This window comes from Brachyhypopomus gauderio, unplaced genomic scaffold, assembly GCF_052324685.1.
Source record: "Brachyhypopomus gauderio isolate BG-103 unplaced genomic scaffold, BGAUD_0.2 sc256, whole genome shotgun sequence".
NCBI classification, from domain to species: domain Eukaryota; kingdom Metazoa; phylum Chordata; class Actinopteri; order Gymnotiformes; family Hypopomidae; genus Brachyhypopomus; species Brachyhypopomus gauderio.
The window spans coordinates 56,312-80,128 of NW_027507077.1; the positions used below are offsets into that span (position 1 = coordinate 56,312).

Sequence of the window (23,817 nt, forward strand, 5' to 3'; positions counted from 1 at the left end):
AGACGACCATGGTGGGACCACGCGACCCCTTCCCCCTCCACCCCCGCCTCCACCCTGCCCCTCCACCCCCGCCTTTACCCTCCCCCTCCACCCCCGCCTCCACCCTCCCCCTCCACCCCCGCCTCCACCCTGCCCCTCCACCCCCGCCTTTACCCTCCCCCTCCACCCCCGCCTCCACCCTGCCCCTCCACCCCCGCCTTTACCCTCCCCCTCCACCCCCGCCTCCACCCTCCCCCTCCACCCCCGCCTCCACCCTGCCCCTCCACCCCCCGCCTCTACCCTCCCCCTCCACCCCCGCCTCCACCCTCCCCCTCCACCCCCGCCTCCACCCTGCCCCTCCACCCCCGCCTTTACCCTCCCCCCTCCACCCCCGCCTCCACCCCCGCCTTTACTCTCCCAGTCCCCAGGGCAAGTGTGACAGCCTGCAGAGGGATCATGTTTGCGGCAAAGACATGAGGAAACCATTATCCCTGTCCTGACTAACCAGCCCATCTCCCTATAGGGCCCAGCTGACCCGGGTAACACTGCCCGGGCCTCCTGCTGCAGGGCGAGTGGCTCGGCCGGGCCGCCCCGCCTCTTCCCCGACACGCTGCGGGCGTAGGCGTGTTGGGAGTGTTTTTCGCCTGTGAGTGGGAAGAGGGTGTAGTGGTGCGTGGAGGAAGTGCGTGCGTGCGAGAGCGCGGGTGGAGATCAGCTCCACCACTCGAGCATGCGGCGAGGAGAGCAGACGTCCGATTGGACGGCCGCCGGGCAGACCCGGTCGTGGCTGTTACGCCGGCCTCCCCACACGGAGAGCAGCTGCTCCACCTCCGCCTCCACCTCCCTCCCCTCCATCACACCATCAAGAACGTGCTTCAGTGAAACGGAACAGGAGATGGGGGTGAAAACAGGTGTAATTTCCTTCAGCTCCTTCACCTCCCTGATAAATACTAATCATGCTGGAGGGCGAGATCACTCAACTAATTCTGTTTGTTTCCTTTTAGTTCCTCTCCTTCCAGTAAAAGCTGAGGATCATGCACGCCCCCTGGTGGCAGGATTTATGTGACGCGCAGTAGTCACACCTCAGGTGTGCAGGACAAACACGCCACATCTCTCCTTTTCCACAGGAACCAGTCGAATCAACTTAGTTTCACTTTTCTGCGCCACTCAACAGGAACTGCACATTCGCACGTGTGACAAAGAAGTCTTAACAACACTGTGATTGAAGGCTCAAACAAAGCAAACAGACTTGATTTGCAAGATCGTCACGTACAACGGGCCACATGCATCGCAGCCAACAACACATGTGTCACACCCCACCACATTAGCGCTTACATCACACACCTTCCCATTTCGAAACCAGAGCTTCTGTTTGGTTTTTGATCTTCCACAGTAGTACACCTCAGTCTTCTTTTATAAAAACCTGAGAAAACAGCCACTGACGGAGGCTAAAACACCACGCACCTCCATAAAACACCACCGGACGTTAAGTCAACGGTGTGAGTGTGTGCGCAAGTGGCCAGCCTGCTTTGTCTTCATCACGTGTAGGAATGAGGTTTCATTCCTCAGCAGATACTGAGGCAGCAAATACCCATGACACATATTCTTAATCTAAAGAGAAAAAGCAATATGTTAGTAAGGCTTGAGAGAGAAAAGTCGATGATATTAGATTAAATATTAAATATCCGAGCACACACAGATCAGAGCGGACGCCGCCTGTTACTCGAACGCCCAGGGCCCTCGGAGCGGAGCCCTCCTGTCCACAAACTGGATCGATCTGACATTTTCAGCAGACTGAAGCTCTATAAATCGCAGCAGACCCAACATCAATTAACACCCACTAGCCAGTGTAATAACCGAGGACCTTTGCAGCAGTTCTGCAGTGTGTTCTCCTCCCACATCCACGTACGCTTCACTTCAGCACGTTTGTTTGTGCCTCCACGTCCCCTGCGGACGCGTCCCGCGCTGGTGCCCACGCAAACGTAACCCACGCTGGGATAATGAAACGGCCGAGTGAGTGGAGCACGGGGGGTGGGAGGGGCGTCCAGACCCCGCGGACGCACGGGGGCCCCCCCAGACCACGCCGGCGCACGGGGGCCCCCCCAGACCACGCCGGCGTACGGGGGCCCCCCCCAGACCACGCCGGCGTACGGGGGCCCCCCCAGACCACGCCGGCGTACGGGGGCCCCCCCAGACCACGCCGGCGTACGGGGGGCCCCCCAGACCACGCCGGCGTACGGGGGCCCCCCCAGACCACGCCGGCGTACGGGGGGCCCCCCCCAGACCACGCCGGCGTACGGGGGCCCCCCCCAGACCACGCCGGCGTACGGGGGGCCCCCCAGACCACGCCGGCGTACGGGAGGCTCCCGGTGGGGGACGTCTACGCCCCACTGCCCTTACGTTACGTACAGCGCCTCCGGCAGGGCCAACACCTAGTTAAATATCCCATTCATTCTCATTAAAAGGCATCAGCTCGCTTGGATTTGTTGGGGAGAGGAAGTCTCCTAGCGTTAAGATGCTAGCCAATGCGGTTGGAGCACAGGCCTCGTCTTACGCTGCCAAAAGTCAACAGCCCCCTCAAGGCTTTTCAGCTGTCTTAAGACGAGGATGCGGGTTGTGGTTTTTATGAATGGTTGAAAATAAAATTCCTGTGATTAACGCAATCGGTCATGGGGATTCCTACAAGTGCAGCAGGACAGGAATAACTTATCCGTGATCAGGCCCGTCGGGCAGGGACTGCAATAAACAGCAGGTTAATAAGTACCTCGTCCAAATGAGCCCATTATCCCAGTGACATGCTTTAACAAGTGCAATCATTACAAGTGTGGGCTGTCTGTCCTCTCCAGCCAGTCACATGTCGCCACTTCAGACAGACACGTCTGTCTGCACACGTGTGCGTGCGCCCCGCGGGCTAACGGCGTCTGCCTCTTTAGGAAAACACATTTAAGGCCACGTGAGGGGAAACTTCCGTTATTTAAATTTGAAGTCACGGCCGACAGATGAGAGGTTTGTGCCGTGTGGCTAAATTATTGTTCGGAGACAAAAAGATCTCCAGGCACAAGAACAATTCGGGAGGAGGAGGACGTTATTATCACTGAGAGAGCAGTTTATTTGCATACAGACACAAACACTCTCAAACTGAATGAATTCTGAAGTGCTAAAAGGCGGACAAACTGACCTTCACGTCGGACACCTTCATGCGTGTTCCTTCTTTGCCCACGAAGATGTCGTCAACGTCCACGAGTATGTGTCTCTCCAGGGACAGACAGAGTCTCTTGGCCGTCAGATAGGCGATGGCGTCTACAAAGATCAGCTTGTGTAGCCAGAAGGAAAGGTTGTTGCCGAACAGAACTCTCTGGATGCCGTCGTGAAGGCCCAGGTCCTGCACCACGGTGGCGTGCAGAGCCCGGTGGGGGCCCAGGTGGGCCAGCACCTCCGACGACTTGGTGCTGGCTAGCAGCACGGGCTCGTAGGTGCTGTGGTTGGACTGAAAGACGGTCCAGTCGTCCCCAGGCAGCGGGCCCTGCTCCACCTCGTTGGGCTTGGTGACGTAGAGCAGCGGTGCGGCGGGGTTGATGCGGTAGTCGCGGAGGCCGAGGTTGGAGTGGAGGAAGAGGGGGAAGCCCTTGAGCTGAGCGCTGAGCAACGAGTTCTCGTTGGCCTTGAAGAAGCCGACGATGCCCACGCCGAACTCGGAGCAGTACTTGTCCAGAAGGTCGCGGTTCCAGGCGTCCAGGTTGACGTACTTGAGGATGTTCTCGTAGATGACCAGGGCGTAGCGTCCGCGGTCGCGCTCCATCAGCGTGGGCATGTCGCCCTTGCTGGGCGCGATCTCCGTGCGGTAGCGGAAGCGGCTGGACTCCAGGATGGCCACGATCTCCTGGCCCAGCTGTGAATAGATGCTCTCCACGAACACCAGCACCACAGGCTCCGTGCGCGAGTTGTCCACCTCCTTGACCACGCGCTGGCGGCCGGCGAGGGGCGGGAGGAAGAGGGGCGCCCGCTGTGGGCCGTCCCCGCCCGCCACAACCCCCCCGCAGTCACTGAAGGGCAGGGGCGGAGCCTCCTTTATCTTGGGGCTGTTGCTGACGTAGTAGGCCAGGAAGGCCATGGAGAGCAGGCAGAAGACGATGAGCACCAGGATGAGCCGATGGAGCTCCAGCTGCCTGATGCCCCGCACGAGCTTCCATAGCCCCATGGCTGTGGAGGGGGAGCGGGAGCAGGGGCACGGCGGGGCGGAGGGGAGCCGTGCAGCCAGAGCGCCACGAGGATGAGGGGGGGAGGAAGGAGGAGGAGGAGGAGGAGCGAGCAGCACACACTGGCACAGGCGTCGCGCAACAGGGAGCCATTTACGCTAAGTCACCATGGCCCCCATAGCCCATGACGTGCTGCCTGCAGTAAACGCCGCCCCAGGCCACCGTTAACGGCCCCCGCTAGCCTCCAGCCACGCCCAGGTGACTCAGCAGCAGTGGGGCGGGATAACGGGCGTGCGGGGGAGCTCGCCCTGTCCTTTCGGTCGGTGCTCCGCGGTAGCCCCGCCCTCGCCTCGTTAGGGTGGGCCGTCCCGCTGCTAATCGCGCGTCTCTGGTCCGTGTTCACGACCTGCAGGGGAGCGCGCGAACCTGCTCCCTCTCCATCGGCTGCTCTCGGTGTGTGTGGCGCCCCCTGCAGGAGACCCGCACACCCATGCTCCGAAGAAGAGAGGAGACCAGATTAAACCTGGGAGAAAGAGATAGACACAACGTCATGGTTTTGGAGATCACACCAAACGTCTTAAAAAAATTGTAAATTTGATACTAAAAGCATGGCCAAGTCAATTTATGTTAACTGGATACAAAAAAATTACTTGATTAAAGACACAGATGCGCTAAGGAAGATCCTTCTTGGTAAGAGAACAAATTCAAACGAATGCAGAAGAATTGGGGCCAAGCTATAAAAAAGGAAAAGTTCAAACTATTAAAGGAGTGCGCAGTGCGTGAGGGCCGCGAGAAGCTCGGCGAAGTGTGACGCCATGTGGAAAACAACCCTATGTCAACGCGCAGACATAAGGGGTTGGACCCGATCATCTGACTTCAGATTCTTCCGCTGGGCCATGTGATTTTGCCCGTGGAGCCCCTCCTGACACGGTCCACCATGCCCCTGATTGGGTCGAGACAGCTTTCTCATGGCTCCCAAAATAGCCCACCATAACATCCACGCGCTGCCTGACTCCCAGCTGAAAGATAGCGTTACAGGTAGGAAAGGAAAATTCTGACCTTACGGACGAGGGCATCCCATTGGAAAGCCGCGAGCCGCTACCATTTTATGTTTATGTATGCCGGGAAGCCCCGCCTCCTCCTTGACAGACATTGGACCCTGGTTGCATGGTAACCCAATGCTGTGATACACACACACACACACACACACAGCCGCCCTGTTGGTAAACTGGGAAATGTCTCCTGCACAGTGGGACCACCATACAAGGGAGCGCGGGTGGAGTAAGGGAGCTGCTGATGACTGCTAGCGTCCAGGCACGGTGACGCCCCCAAACCCGCCCCCACACCCAAACACCCGCCCCCAAACCCTCCCCCACCCGTTTCACAGTGGGAAACCTACAGCTGCCCATCAAGCTCTGACATGATCGATGGCAGACACACTCCGGCCAGGTTTCAGCACTGCCACTTAAAGGATCACTTTTCACGCAGAAGAACAAACACAAAGGCACCTTCACACTCTGAAAAGAGCTGCAGACTCAGAGGGAGAAAGAAGCAGAAAAAAAACTAGACGCCAGCTAGTAGTAGGCTAACCCAGCATCGTGTGTGTGTGTGTGTGTGTGTGTGTGTGTGTGTGTGTGTGTGTGTGTGTGTGTGTGTGTTGGTCAGAGATGGAAGGCTTCTGGAGTACCAATTTATCAAGTCCACAGCCCAGGCGCAGGGAGAGAGCATCCTGAAACTAGAACCTGGACTATTATTAGCCTGAGGAAAAAAGCTCACCTCACTGACCACATCACAGCAGTGTGCAGTGGGGAGGTCTGCAGAACTTCACACTTGTTTATTTGGCTCTTCTGCTCCCTTATTGCACACTGGAGAACAGAAATCCACATTTCAAATTTTGGGGTTCACTGGAGCTCTGTGCTCTTGATTTTACCATTGAATGAGAGAGAGAGAGAGAGAGAGAGAGAGAGAGAGAGAGAGAGAGAGAGAGAGAGAGAGAGAGAGAGAGAGAGATCTCAAGTATGTGAGCGTGAGAGAAAGTGTGAAAGAAAGCAATGTGTGAACAGAAAATGTTAACGAGAGCAAGAGAGAGAGAGAGAGAGAGGGAGAGAGAGAAAGAGAGGGAGAGAGAGAGAGAGAGAGTCCAAACCAGAGCTGTCTGAGAGGTCATTCTGAGGCTATTATCTCAATTAATGAGTTTTTAATTTCACCAGCCCTTCTCCTCTAATGATGACGGGGCCCAGTAGCCACAGATCCTGATTTATTCAGGGTAGGAACTGGAGCAGGAAATGATCAGCAGGACCCTCCATATCTCCTGCTTGTTATGCTGCAGCCTGGCATAAACAAATGCATTTATAGAGCTGCAGCGCACGAACCACAGCGGAAATGAGAGACGGAGAGGAGCGCGGGAGAGGGAAAAATGAAAAGAAAGAACAGGAACACAACAACAAAAAATACTGAGAAATAACAAGCCTGCTTTCTGCAGCAGGTGTGTGTGTGTGTGTGTGTGCGTGATATCTTAGAAGACGTCACAGAGACTAAAATTCAAGCCTCTAGGTGTGCAATGTGTGGCCTGTGAGAGGGGGAGGGCATGTCAGACAGAAGATGACTAAACACAAAAACACAATCAGCTCTACAGTCAGACAAGCCAAATTCAAACAGACAGTCACTGCCCAACCCACCACGATCCAAAAAGCCTTCAGGAGGACACGAGCTGCCCTCCACACACAGCGATGCTGTAAACGAGACATGACAGGTGTTGGAGCGAGTGTTTAAGGGACTGATGGAGGAGCAAGACGACGGGGGAGGAGAAGCCGCCCGAGCCGGGAGCTCGTGAGGGCAGGGGGCGGAGCCTAGTCCACAACCACACCCACATCAGCGTTTCATACAGGTCCAGTGGGAACGAGGGAGCAGTTCTGCTCGGAAGGAAACAGCAGACTACCAGCTGCTACAATACCAGCGCATTACAGACCACCTGAGTGGAAGCTAATGTGTGAAATACATGCCCATATACCCCCCACCAAACTGCCCTGTACACAGAGGTTAAGCTGCCCCGGACGTTAGCAGCAGGTGAGATCTGGAGGAGACGGAGCGTGGCTGGCGTCTCCTCCACTGACATTTGCTTTCTGGACGAACCGTGTGGCCTCTCTGTGTGGGACAGTCTCAGCAAGCACCTGTGAGAGAGGGCCGGGCCCCTCGTGGGCCGTGTGCCCTCACATGTCCAGCACCGCGTGCACTGATGGGCGCACGCCCTCCCTTTCTCCGATGGGCATGTCACTTCCACACTGCGGGGCGAACTGAACACTTCCTGCTCCACGTCCACATGACTGCCACCCCCTCTCAGCTGGAGCTCCGCGCTGCCCGGTCCAGCAGAACTCCTGGGACGTGGGCTGTCTAGCACTCTACACGCACCATTTACTCACGCGGAAGCAGCTGATGTAGCTAGACGCAGCGCTATTCTGTAGCACAATTGAGCCCTGAAAGGCCTCAAAACATGTTTTCAGAACTGATGGATAAACATGTCTCATTTACCATACGGTAAATAACCCCAAGCAATATACGGGGTGTGATGCTGTTATGAACCAGCAGGGAGGTAGAAAAACACAAGCAAACCTAAACAAGTAGCTACAAAAACGTAATGCAAGTACACTAGTAATCTTCACTCCTACGATAAAACTATTTGCATCATGGATAAGGTTGTATGAGGTCATCAGACTTTCGAGTAAATGCGGTGAATTATATACATGTTCCATACAAGCATACAGTTGGTGTCAGAACAGCTTTGTAAGCCCTTTGGAATTAAAAAGGATTAATTTAATTTAAAGGATTAACTAAATGTATTAAATCACAATACAACTGTCATCAAACATAAATAAAACAAAATAAAAAATAAATAAAAACAAATACCTTAAGTACAGTCAAAATAAAGACAGTCCTACAAGTGCATGGCTTCTCCAAAAGTTTTTTGTATCAGCAGAAACCAGTGGCTAAAGACTGTGACACAGCAACGGGGAAAGAAGTAGCAGCAGCAATTGTAAATGCAATCGGCGATTATGGGGACAAAGTTCAAAATGCTCCCAAAGGGGAAACGAAACTGGGGTCAAGCTTTAAAATGTTTCCATGAGAACAGTTAACACCATGGTAAAAAGGTGTGTCCATTTTAGGAACTATCACTTCATCTGTTACTAGACACAAAGCTGGCTAAGGTGAAGATTCGGTCACTTATTCATAAGAAAAGTGACTGATCACATATTGAAAACATGACTGTTTCCAAAAGTCATATGTGGAAGAATTTGCACTGATCGAAGTGCACCGACATACTGTCTAGTACATTTTAGTTTTCCAAAGGTTAGGCTGACTCTGGCAGTATTTCATCAACACTCGAAGGTTTTGAGTGTTAGCTGCACACACACTGTCCTCTCTATGCTGATGAAGGCTTCAAGGTTCTGTTTAGTAACTCCGGACCTTGGGTATCTTGAAAGGTGCTATATAAATGGAACATTCATTCATTCATTCATTCATTCATTCATTCCTTCATTCAACTAGTGCGAAAAAGTGTAAAACTCCTCAATTCATGACCATGTCTGGCAAACTGTATGGTGTCAGGGATGAGTGGGGTGAACACAGAATTTCATCCCTATGCAGCCCCGAGAGTCCACAATTAAGTCCACAATTCTTTAAACGTGTATTTTTTTACAACGGGCTATACATGAACACACAACATAACCCTCAGATATATAATAACAGGAATAACACCAAACTGGAAATCCAAAAATAAGCCACACCGTCCATCTCCGAGTAAACGGATGTAAATACTCCAATGGTGTTCCACAGCACTACAGGAGGAGGAACAATATGACTGTAAACGTACACAGTGACGTTGGAGAGAAGAAACCCTCCCAAACGAAGCTCATGTCACCACCCAGCCTGGTCCCACTGTCACGCAGGGTGGTGTGATGGGGCTGCCGCAGGATCCAATGACTTCCAAGCGATATATGAACATTTTCCAACTGAATGTTTGCAACTGTGATTAAACACCACAGAAAAGCGGAGACATACAGCATCTACATTCTAGACGTGCCAGATCTTACAATCCCCAAAAGCACATAATTCAAGCAAGCAACTGCAAAACTATACTGAACCAGCACAGAACAGACACTGTCCAAATCGGCTTAACCGAGGATTACTCAGTAACTCCAGAAAGGAACCGAGGTTATACCCAACAAAGTGTTTGACGTAATGACTTGCACCTAACAAAGTGTTAAGAGTATATCAGATTGCATCCTGAGCCATTCCTGGAGAAAGATAATGACAACAATGTTAATCTTTGCCCAAAGGCTGTAAAGATAGAGTTGACCTGTGAAGGATGACTGATCTCCAGATGGAGGGTCCTCCCCCAAACAAACCTCCACACACACTCCACACACGGTCCTACATCAGCCCATTACAGACTGGAGACGTGGGGGGTGGGGACGCAGGCCACTTCCGACCCAAGTTCCTGAGAGGATGTGTATACTGGGAGAAAGAGCTACATGGAAAGTTTACTGAGCTAAATATAGGAGAAAATATCCACTTTTCCATGCTAATTGCCACATAACACATGAACTGTGGTGCCGGAGATATTTGCTAATACAGGAGAGGGAATTTTCCATTACATGTAGACCAAAAAAAGAGCTTCTGCAATTTACTTAACTGTCAGAATGCAATTATTAGCTTACATTTCTTTTAGCTTCAGAATCTGGGCAGCTAGCCTCTGTTGTAATAATAGTAATAATAATTGGAGGATGGGTGAGAAAACTACATGCCTCATAAACAAATCTCAGAACTACTAAATATGACTTAGTCTGAGGTTACCAGAGCCTCTCCTGAGAGAAAGCCACAACATTGTATTCAGCTGTACTTATGGCAGTTAACAGCCATTTCTAGCTGCATGAAACCAACAGAGAGAAACCGAGAGGGCTCCAGAGACACGGGGAGAGAGCAGGATTACGAGGCCCCCTCCCCCCAGCTGTGCCCAGCTGCAGGCGTGCCGGGCCCCTTTAGCACAAGCCTAAACACGCAGCCCTGGTGTAGTAGTTACACAGCTTCCTTCAGCATTCTGGCCAAACCAACCCAAACACAGACACTCGGACCATACCAGTACTATGGGCCCACATCCATACTCTGGCCAAAAGAGTCCCACCTCAGTACTCTGGATTAACAAGCCCCATGTCAGTACTCTGGATTAACAAGCCCCATGTCAGTACTCTGTATTAACAAGCCCCATATCAGTACTCTGTATTAACAAGCCCCATGTCAGTACTCTGTATTAACAAGCCCCATGTCAGTACTCTGTATTAACAAGCCCCATGTCAGTACTCTGGATTAACAAGCCCCATATCAGTACTCTGGACAAACAAGCCCCATATCAGTACTCTGGACAAACAAGCCCCATATCAGTACTCTGGACAAACAAGCCCCATGTCAGTACTCTGGACAAACAAGCCCCATGTCAGTACTCTGGACAAACAAGCCCCATGTCAGTACTCTGGACAAACAAGCCCCATGTCAGTACTCTGGACAAACAAGCCCCATGTCAGTACTCTGGACAAACAAATATCAGTAGTTTTGGCCACAGTCTGTCTCCAACTGCATATGTGGAAGGGTAACAATAGCTGATGTGGTTATCCTCGGTTCTGAGGTGATAAACACAAATGATACAAAAAACAAAACAAACAACAAAAAACCGCCCAAAATTAAAAATTAAGGGGTCAAGAACCACTATGAATGAACACGCTTAATCAAGGGGTCTAAATCTCTGCATGCTAATATAAATTCCAATTTGCATTTTAATTTGTAGCAACAAACGTACACAGAACGTGTATGAAGGGTAGAGTACATACTGCTTAGCTTGTGCTATAACGGAGATGCATCTTCATCTACTTGAGCTAAAGCTGGATGGTGCAGACTGCTCCCTTTGCCCATTGAACCACAATGGTAACAAAGAGAAGGAGGTAAAATGTCAGGAGAAGCCTTCTCCCCTGCAGCCGGGGTCATGCCCTTACTACCCAAACAGCCGCACGCTGGCCACCAAATTCCAGCCCAAACCCCCACTATCACCATAAATACCACAGCTCTAAAACACTCCATCTAATATGAGAGAGAGAGAGAGAGAGGGGGGGGGGGGCTGTAGTTTTACAGCTCAGCTTTGACCCTTTAGTTGTCAACAGCTGTAGTGTGCAACAAGCGCACACAACCTTCACACACACACACACACACACACACACACACACACACACACACACACACACACACACACACACACACACACACACACACACAAAATCATCAAAATAAAAATGTATACAAAAATCTGCTGATCCTCAAAGCACCCCATTTAATCTGATAAATGGTGTTGTAGTAAAGGAATTCCTATATCCAGGGGACACAGAGAGTGAGAGAGTGAGAGCAAGACACCCCCCCCCCCCCCCACACACACACACACACACACACACACACCCCCACACACACACACACACACACACACACCCCCACACACACACACTCCAATGCTGCCTGTTTCACACCATCTGTTGGTGCAGGAATCCTAGTTCTTGTTTCTTTTATTTCCTTTGAGAACTCCGCTGACCCCCTTCGTCTCACACTGAACTGCAGTTTCAGACAATTCCAAATGCAGTGCTCATCTCACGCGTGGATGAACTGCCTCTTTTAGGTGTTCATCTTTCCTCTCCGACTCAAGAACAAGGACTGCTCTGATGAAGAAATGTTTGCATTTTGCTAATGAGGGAGTGGCAGTGTCTCTAGTGTTACAGTTCTGCACACACAACTGAAGTCCACCTCACGCAGTGCAGTTTTTGTGACTGTTATGCTGTCAGAGATGGCAATCAAAAAAGGGAAATGGAACTTGGTCAAGAATTCAGCTGCAGCGCACCGTATTTTGTGACACGCAAAAAAAATACGAGAGCAGTTTAACTGCAGCGTGACGTCGGCAGAAAGACGAGCTGAACTGACGGGAATGTGGTTTAGTGAAGGGATAGTGCCGGCCCCCTCCTCAATGCACAGCAACGTTCACTGCCTGGGGAGACTTTTAAGAGTTAAGTCTTTAAGAGTGAAGCCTTCATTAACTGGAGGATTACAGGACAGTAATTAGAGAGCAAAACCCATCAAAATCGGACAAAGAGAAGCCTCTCGGATGGCTGCAAAAGCAACGGCTAGCCTCCGTGCTCCGAGGTGGGGGTTGGGTTCTTGTGTGAGGCCATCCTGGGTGAGAGAAAACAACACCGACATGGGAGGGCGGCTGAGAGGACAAACCCAGACCGTCCAATCCCACGCAGCGCTCCCGTTCTGAGTATGTGCCTGAGCACGCACTTGTAGGCTTGGTACAGGACAGGCAGGCCATGCTTACAGGAGGGCTTGGCACAGGTCGCTTCACTGTATTTATTAAGTTTTCATAATATCACACTATCTCTGAAACATGATTGGGCAATCCCAGCCCTGCAGGGCACCAAAATCCACTTAATGATTTGGCAATCACACGCTAAGTTTAGGTTTCATAGTTATATGCTGCTGGAACAGTGAAAAAGCCCTGTTTGATCCCGAAGCACAGCACTGCTTGAACCATAAGCACAGTCCTGTCGTAGGCCCGCACACAGTCCTGTCGTAGGCCCGCACACAGTCCTGTCGTAGGCCCGCACACAGTCCTGTCGTAGGCCCGCACACAGTCCTGTCGTAGGCCCGCACACAGTCCTGTCGTAGGCCCGCACACAGTCCTGTCGTAGCCCCAGACACAGTCCTGTCGTAGGCCCGCACACAGTCCTGTCGTAGGCCCGCACACAGTCCTGTCGTAGGCCCGCACACAGTCCTGTCGTAGGCCCGCACACAGTCCTGTCGTAGCCCCGCACACAGTCCTGTCGTAGCCCCGCACACAGTCCTGTCGTAGCCCCACACACAGTCCTGTCGTAGCCCCACACACAGTCCTGTCGTAGCCCCGCACACAGTCCTGTCGTAGCCCCACACACAGTCCTGTCGTAGCCCCACACACAGTCCTGTCGTAGCTGCAGAGTTGAAGCTGTTGCCCTACTCTAGGGCTGCCACTATTGATTACCCATTGGTCGATGAATTGTAGTGGGATAATAGGCTTTCTCTACTAATTGTAAACACATGAGCATCACTAAGGGTGTTGTAGCCTTTACTGGTGGTCCATCGTCTAGAATATCGCCTGTGTGTTGTGTCCAGGTGCTCCAGTATCGTGATAGTACTGCTGTGATTTGCCAATGAAGCTTCGCACAGTGTACAAACCACCTGTCTGTTCCGTGCTGGTTTGAAGTATTCCCATACTTTAAACGTCTTGAACGGTCTTTGAAAACATTCACAAAAAACTCTTTCCAAAGTCTCTTACTCTGCTGCAGTCACCTTAAAAAAAAAAGACAGTGCTGACCGGCGCCAACCAATGACTGGTGTCGAAAGAGAAGCAGGCAGTGCAGAGTTAAAACATTTGGATGGAAGTGTTGTGGGAATTATTAATGAGCAGAGTGAAAGAATAAAAACATTTTCAGTTAACATTTAAAAATAACAATGCGGTCGCTTAACACTTTAGACGTCGACGTATTTTCGGCACCGACGTCCCTCGACCAATCACAGCATCCCTACTCCACACTCCCCTACATGCTCAACCACAGTACCAGTAACCCCCAAAGTGAAGCTACTGTTTGTCAAGAGCAAAGCACAAGGGTCAAAACTCAATGGCTGCAAGTATGGAGATAAGCAGATAATGTGGAGAACAGTGGAGGATATTCAGATATGCAGGAGAGAGAGAGAGAGAGAGAGAGAGAGAGAGAGAGAGAGAGAGAGAGAGAGAGAGAGAGAGGGGGGGGTGGGGGGGCCTCACTATCAGCAGGCTCTCATGATGAGCTATTGGACGGTAATTTTCCTCATTAAAGCTGAATAAATATTTAACGTCTCAAAGATGGCCCTTCATTAGGCCCCCAAGGCTGTGCTTAAGAGTGGCAGCTCTCTCGTCCCTCCCCCAAACGCGGTCTCCATGGCGGGCCTGCTGCTGCCTCCACACAGCCCAAGCGGGCAGGCTGGGTCCCAGCAGCCCGTGGGGTGAGAAGGCAGGGCAGCGGTGGCGCTGGACGGCCGTCAGGAAGGCGACCACGTAGGGACGTCTGGCAGGCACAGGTGTCGCCCCAGGGAACAGGACGGGAAGAGGGCAAAACCTGAGAACCAGTTGAGAAAGCACAGGCGACAACCATCGTCAAAGGCGGCAAACTCTCACAAACATCAGGGCCCGTGCGTAGGACAAGAGGCTGTGTTTGTCTGGGACGCCCTGCAGTTCCTCAGATCCTGAGTGCAGGTCTCTCCCGCCCGCGGCCCGCACCACCACCCGCACCACCACCACCACCACCACCGGTGCTGTTTAGACACCGCCAGCATGTGTACCATGGCCACCCAACGAGCGTATGTGTCGGTCGGGCATCAGATGGTAACCTCATTATGAGCATGACCTGTAGCACACCATTAAGACCACCAGCCAGCCACGGGTTCAAAGGCCCATATGCAGAGAGTGAAGACCTGAGTGCGGGTGAGAAAGGCCCCAGCCTACACCTGCTTTCAGCCCCAGAGAACGGCCCAGAGTGACAGCTGAGCTACCGGGCTCATTATCATAAGAAAGAGCTGTGAGTGGGGTTGGATGCGCAGAGAGGGAGCCAGAGAAAGAGGGGGGGGGGGGGGGGGGGGGGAGAGAGAAAAAGAAAGAGTGAGAGAGAGAGAGAGAGAGAGAGAGAGAGAGGAGTTAGAGCTGTCACCTCCGCTCTGACAACCACTAATGAGGTAACCCTGAGCTCAAAGACTTCAGGCCATAACCAAACGAGTGGAGAGGCCGTGAGAGGCTTCGTGAGCACAGGTGCACCAAGAACACACAGCAGATCCTGAAATACCTGCTGATACTAATGACCACAGCCAGCGCTGGCCTCTCCATTCACTACACGGCGCAATGCTGACCTCACTAATGCAGGCATTACATCTCATTCATCTGAAGAGCTGAAAGAGCTACGAAATCTACTGAGGTTCTGAACATAACATCAAAAAGATATTAAGAAAAACCGTTGGGCAACAGTTTGAGCTTTTTTTTATATCTAGCAGTCACACTGATGGTTGGGAGTAATGAGCATATCGATCAAATCACCAGACAGGAAGTGAACTGGAAGGTGACCCAATGAGCAGCTCCACCGGCATCCAGCAGGCCGAGCATGACCTCCTGTCCTTCCCCGGGGACGTCCTGCTGGACACCAAGGACACTCGTCCTTGTACTCTGACGCGAATGTAAAAAAGAACTGGGATTGGCTGAGGATTGTTGTGTTCACAGGAGCACAGGGAAAGACGCCATTTCACACTTAGTCCTAGAACTCTTTACATCTGTAATTCGACCATATGACAGGCAGCGTAAAGGTTTCTTACCAACATCGTTGGTGAAAATCACTTCATAAAGCTCCTCACAATACCACCCACGAAGGCCACATCCTGACATGGGCAAAACATCAACTCTACAAATGCGTCACAGTGTAGAACAAACGTGAGCAGGTCCTCTCAAACCGCTTCACAATCAACCTCACACCAACTGCTTGTAGCACCACAGAGACTACTTTGCAGTTTCATAATGAACGTGAAGTTACTGAGCGTTTCAGTCTACGTACTGAAACTGCCACTCAAGATAAACAGCCCAACTGGTCCTGCCGGGCTCCACGTTAGCTAGGCTATAGGAGGGAGCACGCCTGAAAGGTGCTATCCCATCATGCATCACCAAAGGCACCCATGTGGACTCTGAGGAGGAAGTGGGCTGTTGCAGGACCAGGACTTGAGCCAGCTCTGCCGTGCAGTACGCTGGGAGCTGAGTGGGTTACTCCTGCGAGGCCCAGCGGCTCCTCTTCTGAAAAACAGACGTTTCAAACAATCGTTATTTACCAATGTTAATTACTTACTGCTGTGCATGTGCAGGGCTGCACGTTTGATGATTCTCGACTCCTCTGCAGTTATGGGATTTCGATTTTACTTCCTGTAAACACCACTACAAGTCTGTGTGTCCTGCACATGCATACGTGTGTACACATGAGTCCCACTTGCATTTAATGGAAATCCACCCATTATAGTGGCAGTACGCCATGGTAAATAGTCAACAGTATGTAGTTTGTTGGCAATTTTCAGTTTGCCCCCATATCAACATTCCAATTAACACAGACAAGCTTGCTAATATAAAAGAATTGCCACCTTTTGTATCGTGCTGTGCTGGTGTCCATCAGAGCAGGTTCTTACGGACACGTGTGCTACTGCAGGTCGGACAGCACGTGTGCGCCTGGTGTCATGCTGGCTTTTCACGCCAAACTGACGCACGGATGAGTCAGTCTCAATCTGCCCGGCCGGCATGCGCCAGCCCTGTGCCGGGTGATGGGGACACGCCAAGCTCTACACCCCCACAGCAACTGTCGCCAGGCCCAGTGTGCACTGGCCGTCTGGCGTCCGCCACGAGCCCCCGCGCTCAGGGGTGAGGGTCCCCTCCCATTCCTCCCATGTCCTGCGGTCCCAATCACGCCGCTGTAGCTTTTACCGGTGACGACCTCGTTTTGACCGCAGATCTAAATGGCCGCCACGCAAGTCATGCTAATAATTAGCAAAGGACTTTAGGAGAGAGACGGCTTACGTTAGGCAAACACAAACCGCACACAACCAGCCACCATAAATTTGATTTAGTGCTAATCATGTTAGCATGTTCTGGGTGGCGGTTTTCATTAGCGGTGCTGGAGTGTGAGTGTGTTACGGCGCTGTGCTGACAGAAAGCCCTCCGCATCGAGCCCAAACTGGAAAGCCCAGCAGTCAGGCCGTCGTCCTTCTTCCTCTTTTTTCTTCTCCATTTCAGGAGAGAACAGAACTTCTCAGTGGCAAGGAATGCAGGCCATACTGCCTTCTCATTGGTCAGGAGATTTCCCCCTACAGACAGGAGCAGCTGTAGGGAGGAGCCAGGTGGACAGGAGGACAGGAGGACAGGTGGACAGGTGGACAGGCCCTTCAGCAGCTCTCCACAGCTGACACGGCTCCACTTCCTGGTGGAAGCATTGCCTTGGGGAAGCCAAGGGCCTTTTTTATTATTAAAAAGAGAGAGAGAAAGAAAAAAAATATCATCTGCTACTAGTGAATTAATGAGTCTAACACAAAGACATACTGTAGAACTTGGATTAGAGCGCAGAGATGAGACACGTTTTTTTTGGAGACTCAAATCTCCAGTGCACGAGTCCAACTCTAGTCTCTGGATAAGTCGCAAGATCTCCTTAGACAATTCTCCATTTGGTCTCATTTTTCTAGATTAGATTCTTGTTTATTGTTCATGAGGTTAACACACATCCGTGATCAGCGTAAATGGGCCATTAGGGTTCCCACCCCATGAGGTTGTGGGATGACCATGTGCTGCACTTTGACCATGTCCGTCTGACACCAAACATGTTGTTCTCAAGCGTATGGAGCCGCGTTGGGGACCCATGCTGAATGTAGCTATCTAACGTCTGTGTGACAGCTGCAATTAATTAATATATAAACAAACAAACAAACCTCAGTCTTGGAAGTCACAGACGAGATGCCTGGATGAGATTCAATAGAAAAGAAGTTTAGCTCAAGTCCAAGTCTTTCAAAATACGCCAGAAATGCGTCTCAAGTTTGAGTCGCTGAGTCATTGTTCTGTATGTAACTGGCACTGCAGCAGTGTGTCTCACAGACACACAGAAGGAGCCGAGTGAAAGCAACACTACGGAAGGAGAACTCTATCCAAGCATGTAACCACACCAGGGTTTGCACAGAGAGAGTTGAGTACGTGTTCAGCTGATGGGAGGAGTAACGGTAAGGCACCATGACGACAGCACTAGTATTTCTTAGTAACACCAGGCGTATTATCCCAGATAATCAGGAAGATTAGCACAGCCTATTCTTGTCAAAATGTTTCTTTTCAAAGAAAAGTGTGTTTGTCTCTCGTTCACGCACACACACAGACAGATGGAGAGAGACAGAGAGACAGACAAGCATATCATTCATATTCACTTCATTCTCATTTATGTCTTCACACTCATAAGGTCAAGTGCTACGGGCCAGAAAGGGCTGGTTTATGTGACTGTACCCGAAAGATGGGATGGAGGGAAAGAGACAGAGAGACACAGAAAAGAGAGCAAGAGAGAGCAAGAGAGAGCAAGAGAGAGAAGAGAGCAAGAGAGACAGAGAGAAGAGAGAAAGAGACAGAGAGACACAGAAAAGAGAGCAAGAGAGAGAAGAGAGCGAGAGAGACAGAGAGAAGAGAGAAAGAGACAGAGAGACACAGAAAAGAGAGCAAGAGAGACAGAGAGAAGAGAGAAAGAGACAGAGATAGAAGAGAGAAAGAGAGAGAGAGAGTGCAAGAATGAAGCCTTAGTGGCCAATCAGCGGAGAGTCCTGTGACGGGCGCTGTGGCGACAGGACTGTTTGGGGCTGTTTAATTGGTCACTGCAGCTGAGGCATGCTGAGGTGCTCAGCAATCACAAGAGCAGAAAGCAAGCCAGCAATGGATCCACTCTGGCTGTCAAATCCAGTGCATGTGCACAAGCCTCCCACGCCTGGCTCCCCCACACAAGCACGACTGAGTCCCCCCCCCCCCCCCCCCCCCCCCCCATCTGAATCACTCCCAGCTCTCCCGGGCTACGAGGAGGCACTGTCACATCTGGCCGAGCAGTCGCAAAAAGCTGTCTCTATAAAAACCCTGGTCTCAATGCATCGAAGAAAGAATGACTATCTGAAGAAGCGAGAGAGAGAGAAGGAGAGAGGGAGGGAGGGAGGGAGAGAAACCTTGCTTTCTGTCTGTTTTTCTTTGTTGTGTTCTTGGCCTGGGTGGAGGCGTTCCACCCAGTGCCCAAACAAGAACGCCTCTTTTCTCCTAAAAGGCGCTACATAAATGGAACTTCATTCTTTCCTCCAATTAAAATTTCTTTGGCTTAATTTCGCCCCAACTCTCTTTTGACTGTGTGCCGGCCACAGGGAGGGCCTGCTCCTCCTGCTCCTTCTGTGTCCTCAATTCATGTCCTGACTGACAACTGTGGACACAAAACGTCCTGAAGACCCCCCAAAGCTTGAACTCTCCCTCACACACCACACACAAACACACACACACACACACACACACACGGTGAGCAGGATTACACACAAACTCTCATGAAGATGCACATGCCAGATGTGAGCGGATGGCGAGATGTTCACGAGGGGTCCACAGACTGCTGTAAAGCGGGGGACGTTTCCAGCTGCCACACAGACAAGCTTCCGCCCGATAACCGTATGTACCTTCATACCACTGTGTGTGTGGGGAACTCGTCTCTCCGAGATACGAGTCTAACGTCTCAAGTCTACGCAGCTCTCCCAGGAGTGTGGAGCAGTAGGGGACTTGCTTAATTAGAGCACACGAGAGAGGGGGGGGGGGGGGGTTAGGGACACACTCCTCCTGGCAGGGCTGGCAGTGTGCTGTAAGCAAGGACAACACACACACACACACACACACACACACACACACACACACACACACACACACACACACACACACACACACACACACACACACACACACACACACACACACACAGGAGGGGGAGTAGGGTACTAACATCAGCAAAATAACATTCCACTGGTATGTGGATGGACAGACATTATGTAATGAGCACAGCCGTAACATCAACACAGATGGAAGACAGACAGACAGACAGACAGACAGACAGACATGTACACCTTCAGAAACGTACATGAACAAACAGAGTGCAGGTCAGCGAAAATGATTTCAACACACACATCCCACCACGCTGGGTGAGGCTGAGGTCCTGTGTGAGGGAGCCCTGCCCATCGCCACAGGCAATGCCACCTACACACGGACATGAAGATCTCCTCACACCGCCAGGGAGCATTCCTGCAGCACAGCACCACACAGCTCTCGGCCAATCGGTGTGCTGGCACTTCAACTTTTGTTAAAGGGGTGGTGGGTGAGAGAGACCTGACAGCTCTCCAATTGGATGAAGGAGCCATCAGTCATTTTGGCAGCAGCTATTACTTTACTGATTGAGTTGTACTCAGCAGTTCTGGGCTTACTGTGTTCAGTAGAGGTCTAGAATAAACACCATGTAGGAATAATCCCCTCTCTGGTTTACCTGGAACACAGGCCCAATACAGCAGCCTCCTGTTAATGTGCAGGCCTGTATCTGAGGTAAAGGCTCAGCATCATATGAGTCAGATTTACAAGCAGGTGTTCGAGTCAGAGTGGGTGGAAGGTTTGAGGACTCCATGTTGAATCACATATGCTGTGAATACCTGCTGCAGTGTAAATGGCATGCGCCAATACCAGAACACAGAGTCCCTACATACTCAGGTTAATATTCAAATACCAGAACACAGAGTCCCTACATATTCAGATTAATATTTAAATACCAGAACACAGAGTCCCTACATATTCAGATTAATATTTAAATACCAGAACACAGAGTCCCTACATATTCAGATTAATATTAAAATACCAGAACACAGAGTCCCTACATACTCAGGTTAATATTCATATACCAGAACACAGAGTCCCTACATATTCAGGTTAATATTCAAATACCAGAACACAGAGTCCCTACATATTCAGATTAATATTCAAATACCAGAACACAGAGTCCCTACATACTCAGGTTAATATTCAAATACCAGAACACAGAGTCCCTACATATTCAGATTAATATTCAAATACCAGAACACAGAGTCCCTACATACTCAGGTTAATATTCAAATACCAGAACACAGAGTCCCTACATATTCAGATTAATATTCAAATACCAGAACACAGAGTCCCCTACATACTCAGGTTAATATTCAAATACCAGAACACAGAGTCCCTACATATTCAGATTAATATTCAAATACCAGAACACAGAGTCCCTACATACTCAGGTTAATATTCAAATACCAGAACACAGAGTCCCTACATATTCAGATTAATATTCAAATACCAGAACACAGAGTCCCTACATACTCAGGTTAATATTCAAATACCTGAACACAGAGTCCCTACATATTCAGATTAATATTCAAATACCAGAACACAGAGTCCCTACATACTCAGGTTAATATTCAAATACCAGAACACAGAGTCCCTACATATTCAGATTAATATTCAAATACCAGAACACAGAGTCCCTACATACTCAGATTAATATTCAAATACCAGAACACAGAGTCCCTACATATTCAGATTAATATTCAAATACCAGAACACAGAGTCCCTACATATTCAGGTTTGTCTGTTTTTGTTTATAAACACATGGGTCTGGGTGGGAATGGCGGACGTGCTCACAGGAAGCCCGATAACCAACCACAGTGCAGGAGTGTCGCCTGCTTCAGCAGTCCAGGAAGGTGAATGTATGCTGTGTTTGGAAGGCTACACGGGGGCTTTACTTCATTACCCTGCTGCCGACTTATCTTCTGGTGGGAGACAGCACTAGAAATCTACCAAGGCATCCAAACGCAACACAACAAATGGTGGATTTTCTGGTTAAGTGCAAATCTTAGTGCAGATGCCCAGAGTGAAACAGTGTGGAGTTTGGGAGATCTAAAGCCAGCAGCATGACAAACAGGCTGGGCCAGGAGTTCCCTGCACGACTGGAGATGCGCACGTTCGCACCAGACAAATAACAGCACATCAAGATAGCCGCTATCTCCCCGCCCGGCCCATCAGTGGCAGTGGGCCACAGCCACGCTCCTCGCCTTGACGGACAGGCGGCAGGCCGGACGGCTGCTGCACTGTCGGGCAGTGGGCGTGGCCTTCTCCCATGCGCTACACACACGCCTCCAGCTTCTGAAGGGACACGTCAGAACTAAACACCAGGGTTCAGTTTCCCCCTGCGTAAAGCGGACTACACTCAGCCACAAGGCAGCCACAGAGCAGTTTAGCTAGTTTAGCTATAGACGTGGTCACCATGTGAACCTTGTAAAGGACAAAAGGTCAGGACACGAGTTTAAGCTAGAGAGTCAGACCAGGTCACTGCGGATTAAAACACAGACACACGCAGACACGCACGCACGCAGACAAACACACATAGATCCATGGCAAGAAAGATAAACATAATTCAGTCAACTAATCACTGGGCCCATAAAATAAAATCACCATTATGGCTGTATCAGTTGTGAGATAAGAAAGGTGCTTATTGCCTGGGTCACCCAGCTCATCCATCATTACAGGCAGACCTTGCACTGAGATACTGGGGAACTCAACATGGTCCACAAAGGGAAAAGAGTGAGAGCGAACCCAGGAAGAGAGAAGACCCTGCTCTCTCACACACACACACACACACACACACACACACACACACACACACACACACACACACAGAGAGACAGGTGCCAACCACAGACAGACATGCAGACAAAAGCAGCTGTGTTTCAGTACAACTGTAGAGTCAGAAGAGTCGCTCACCTCTTGCAGGAGGAAGATCTCCTCCAGTCCACCTGTCAGCTAATGCGCTGGTTCCTCTGGGTGTGTGTACGCTGCAGATCAATCCCGTTCTCTGTAATGAAGACAGAAGGGACAGCGAGGTTAGGCTCTGACTGATGACTCGCTGTTTAGCTGCAAACCACCACATAGTCAATATTTGCTCGCCCCCTTCACTTAGGAGGGAGGAGTGTGTGTGTGTGTGTGTGGTGTGTGTGTGTGTGTGTGTGTGTGTGTGATGGTCCTTTCGAGCCTCTAACCTAGAGACAGCTACACCAAGGAGTAGTGAAGGGCCTTGTGTTGAAGTAAAGAGTATCTACAGAGCCCCATTTACACAGGCCCTTTCAGCAGTCTCTCTCTACATCATGCATGTGCACACAGGTGCCTTGAGACAGGGCACAGGTCAAGGGGACAGGGGGAAGGGGAGGGGGACACAGGTCCAGGGGACAGGTCAAGGGGACAGGGGTTAGGGAGAGGACACAGGTCCAGGGGACAGGGGGTAGGGGAGGGGACACAGGTCCAGGGGACAGGTCAAGGGGACAGGGGTTAGGGAGAAGACACAGGTCAAGGGGACAGGGGGAAGGGGAGGGGACACAGGTCCAGGGGACAGGTCAAGGGGACAGGGGTTAGGGAGAGGACACAGGTCCAGGGGACAGAGGGTAGGGGAGAGGGGACAGGTCAAGGGGACAGGGGGTAGGGGAGGGGACACAGGTCAAGGGGACAGGGGTTAGGGAGAGGACACAGGTCCAGGGGACAGGGGAGGGGGCACAACAGAGTGAGGTAACATAATGCTGCCGGGCGCTGCTCTAGCAGGTTGGTCTGCTTATAAGACGAAAGAAAAGATGGAGGTGAAGATCCTCCTTAGGTGTACATGAGGAACAGAACATTCATAACACTGTCCTCTTTTACCTCGTCACCACTGGCCAATCCAGCAAGACACAGCCCATCAGTCTCATCTAGTCACCAGGCAGAAGCACTCAAATGGACAATATATCTCAGAGCTGCTGGAGACAGCGCACACAGTCCAAATACCCAGTGTTCCTCAAGCCCAACGTGCTAGATTAACGCAAGCAATGCAAGAAACAACAGTAATGTGAAGAGTGACCTGAATAGTGAACAGTGAAGTAAACAGGAATG

General features: G+C 51.0%; 1 protein-coding gene across 6 annotated transcripts in view; it reads right to left on the minus strand.

Moving 5' to 3' along the window:
* The window catches only part of ndst2a (N-deacetylase/N-sulfotransferase (heparan glucosaminyl) 2a), a 106,275-nt gene that overhangs the window by 12,264 nt on the left and 70,194 nt on the right, over nucleotides 1-23,817 (minus strand). For 4 of the 6 annotated variants that reach the window (XM_076995825.1, XM_076995824.1, XM_076995822.1 and 1 more), the window contains 2 exons: nucleotides 22,666-22,756; nucleotides 3,158-4,698 (listed from right to left, as the gene is read on the minus strand). In XM_076995825.1, coding sequence (XP_076851940.1) covers nucleotides 3,158-4,177 — 1,020 coding nt within the window. In that variant the 5' untranslated portion in view covers nucleotides 4,178-4,698; nucleotides 22,666-22,756. Of the gene's footprint in view, nucleotides 1-3,157; nucleotides 4,699-4,825; nucleotides 5,007-17,768; nucleotides 17,902-22,665; nucleotides 22,757-23,817 lie in introns of those variants that run through there. The other 2 variants (XM_076995827.1, XM_076995826.1) reach the window with 2 other exon arrangements.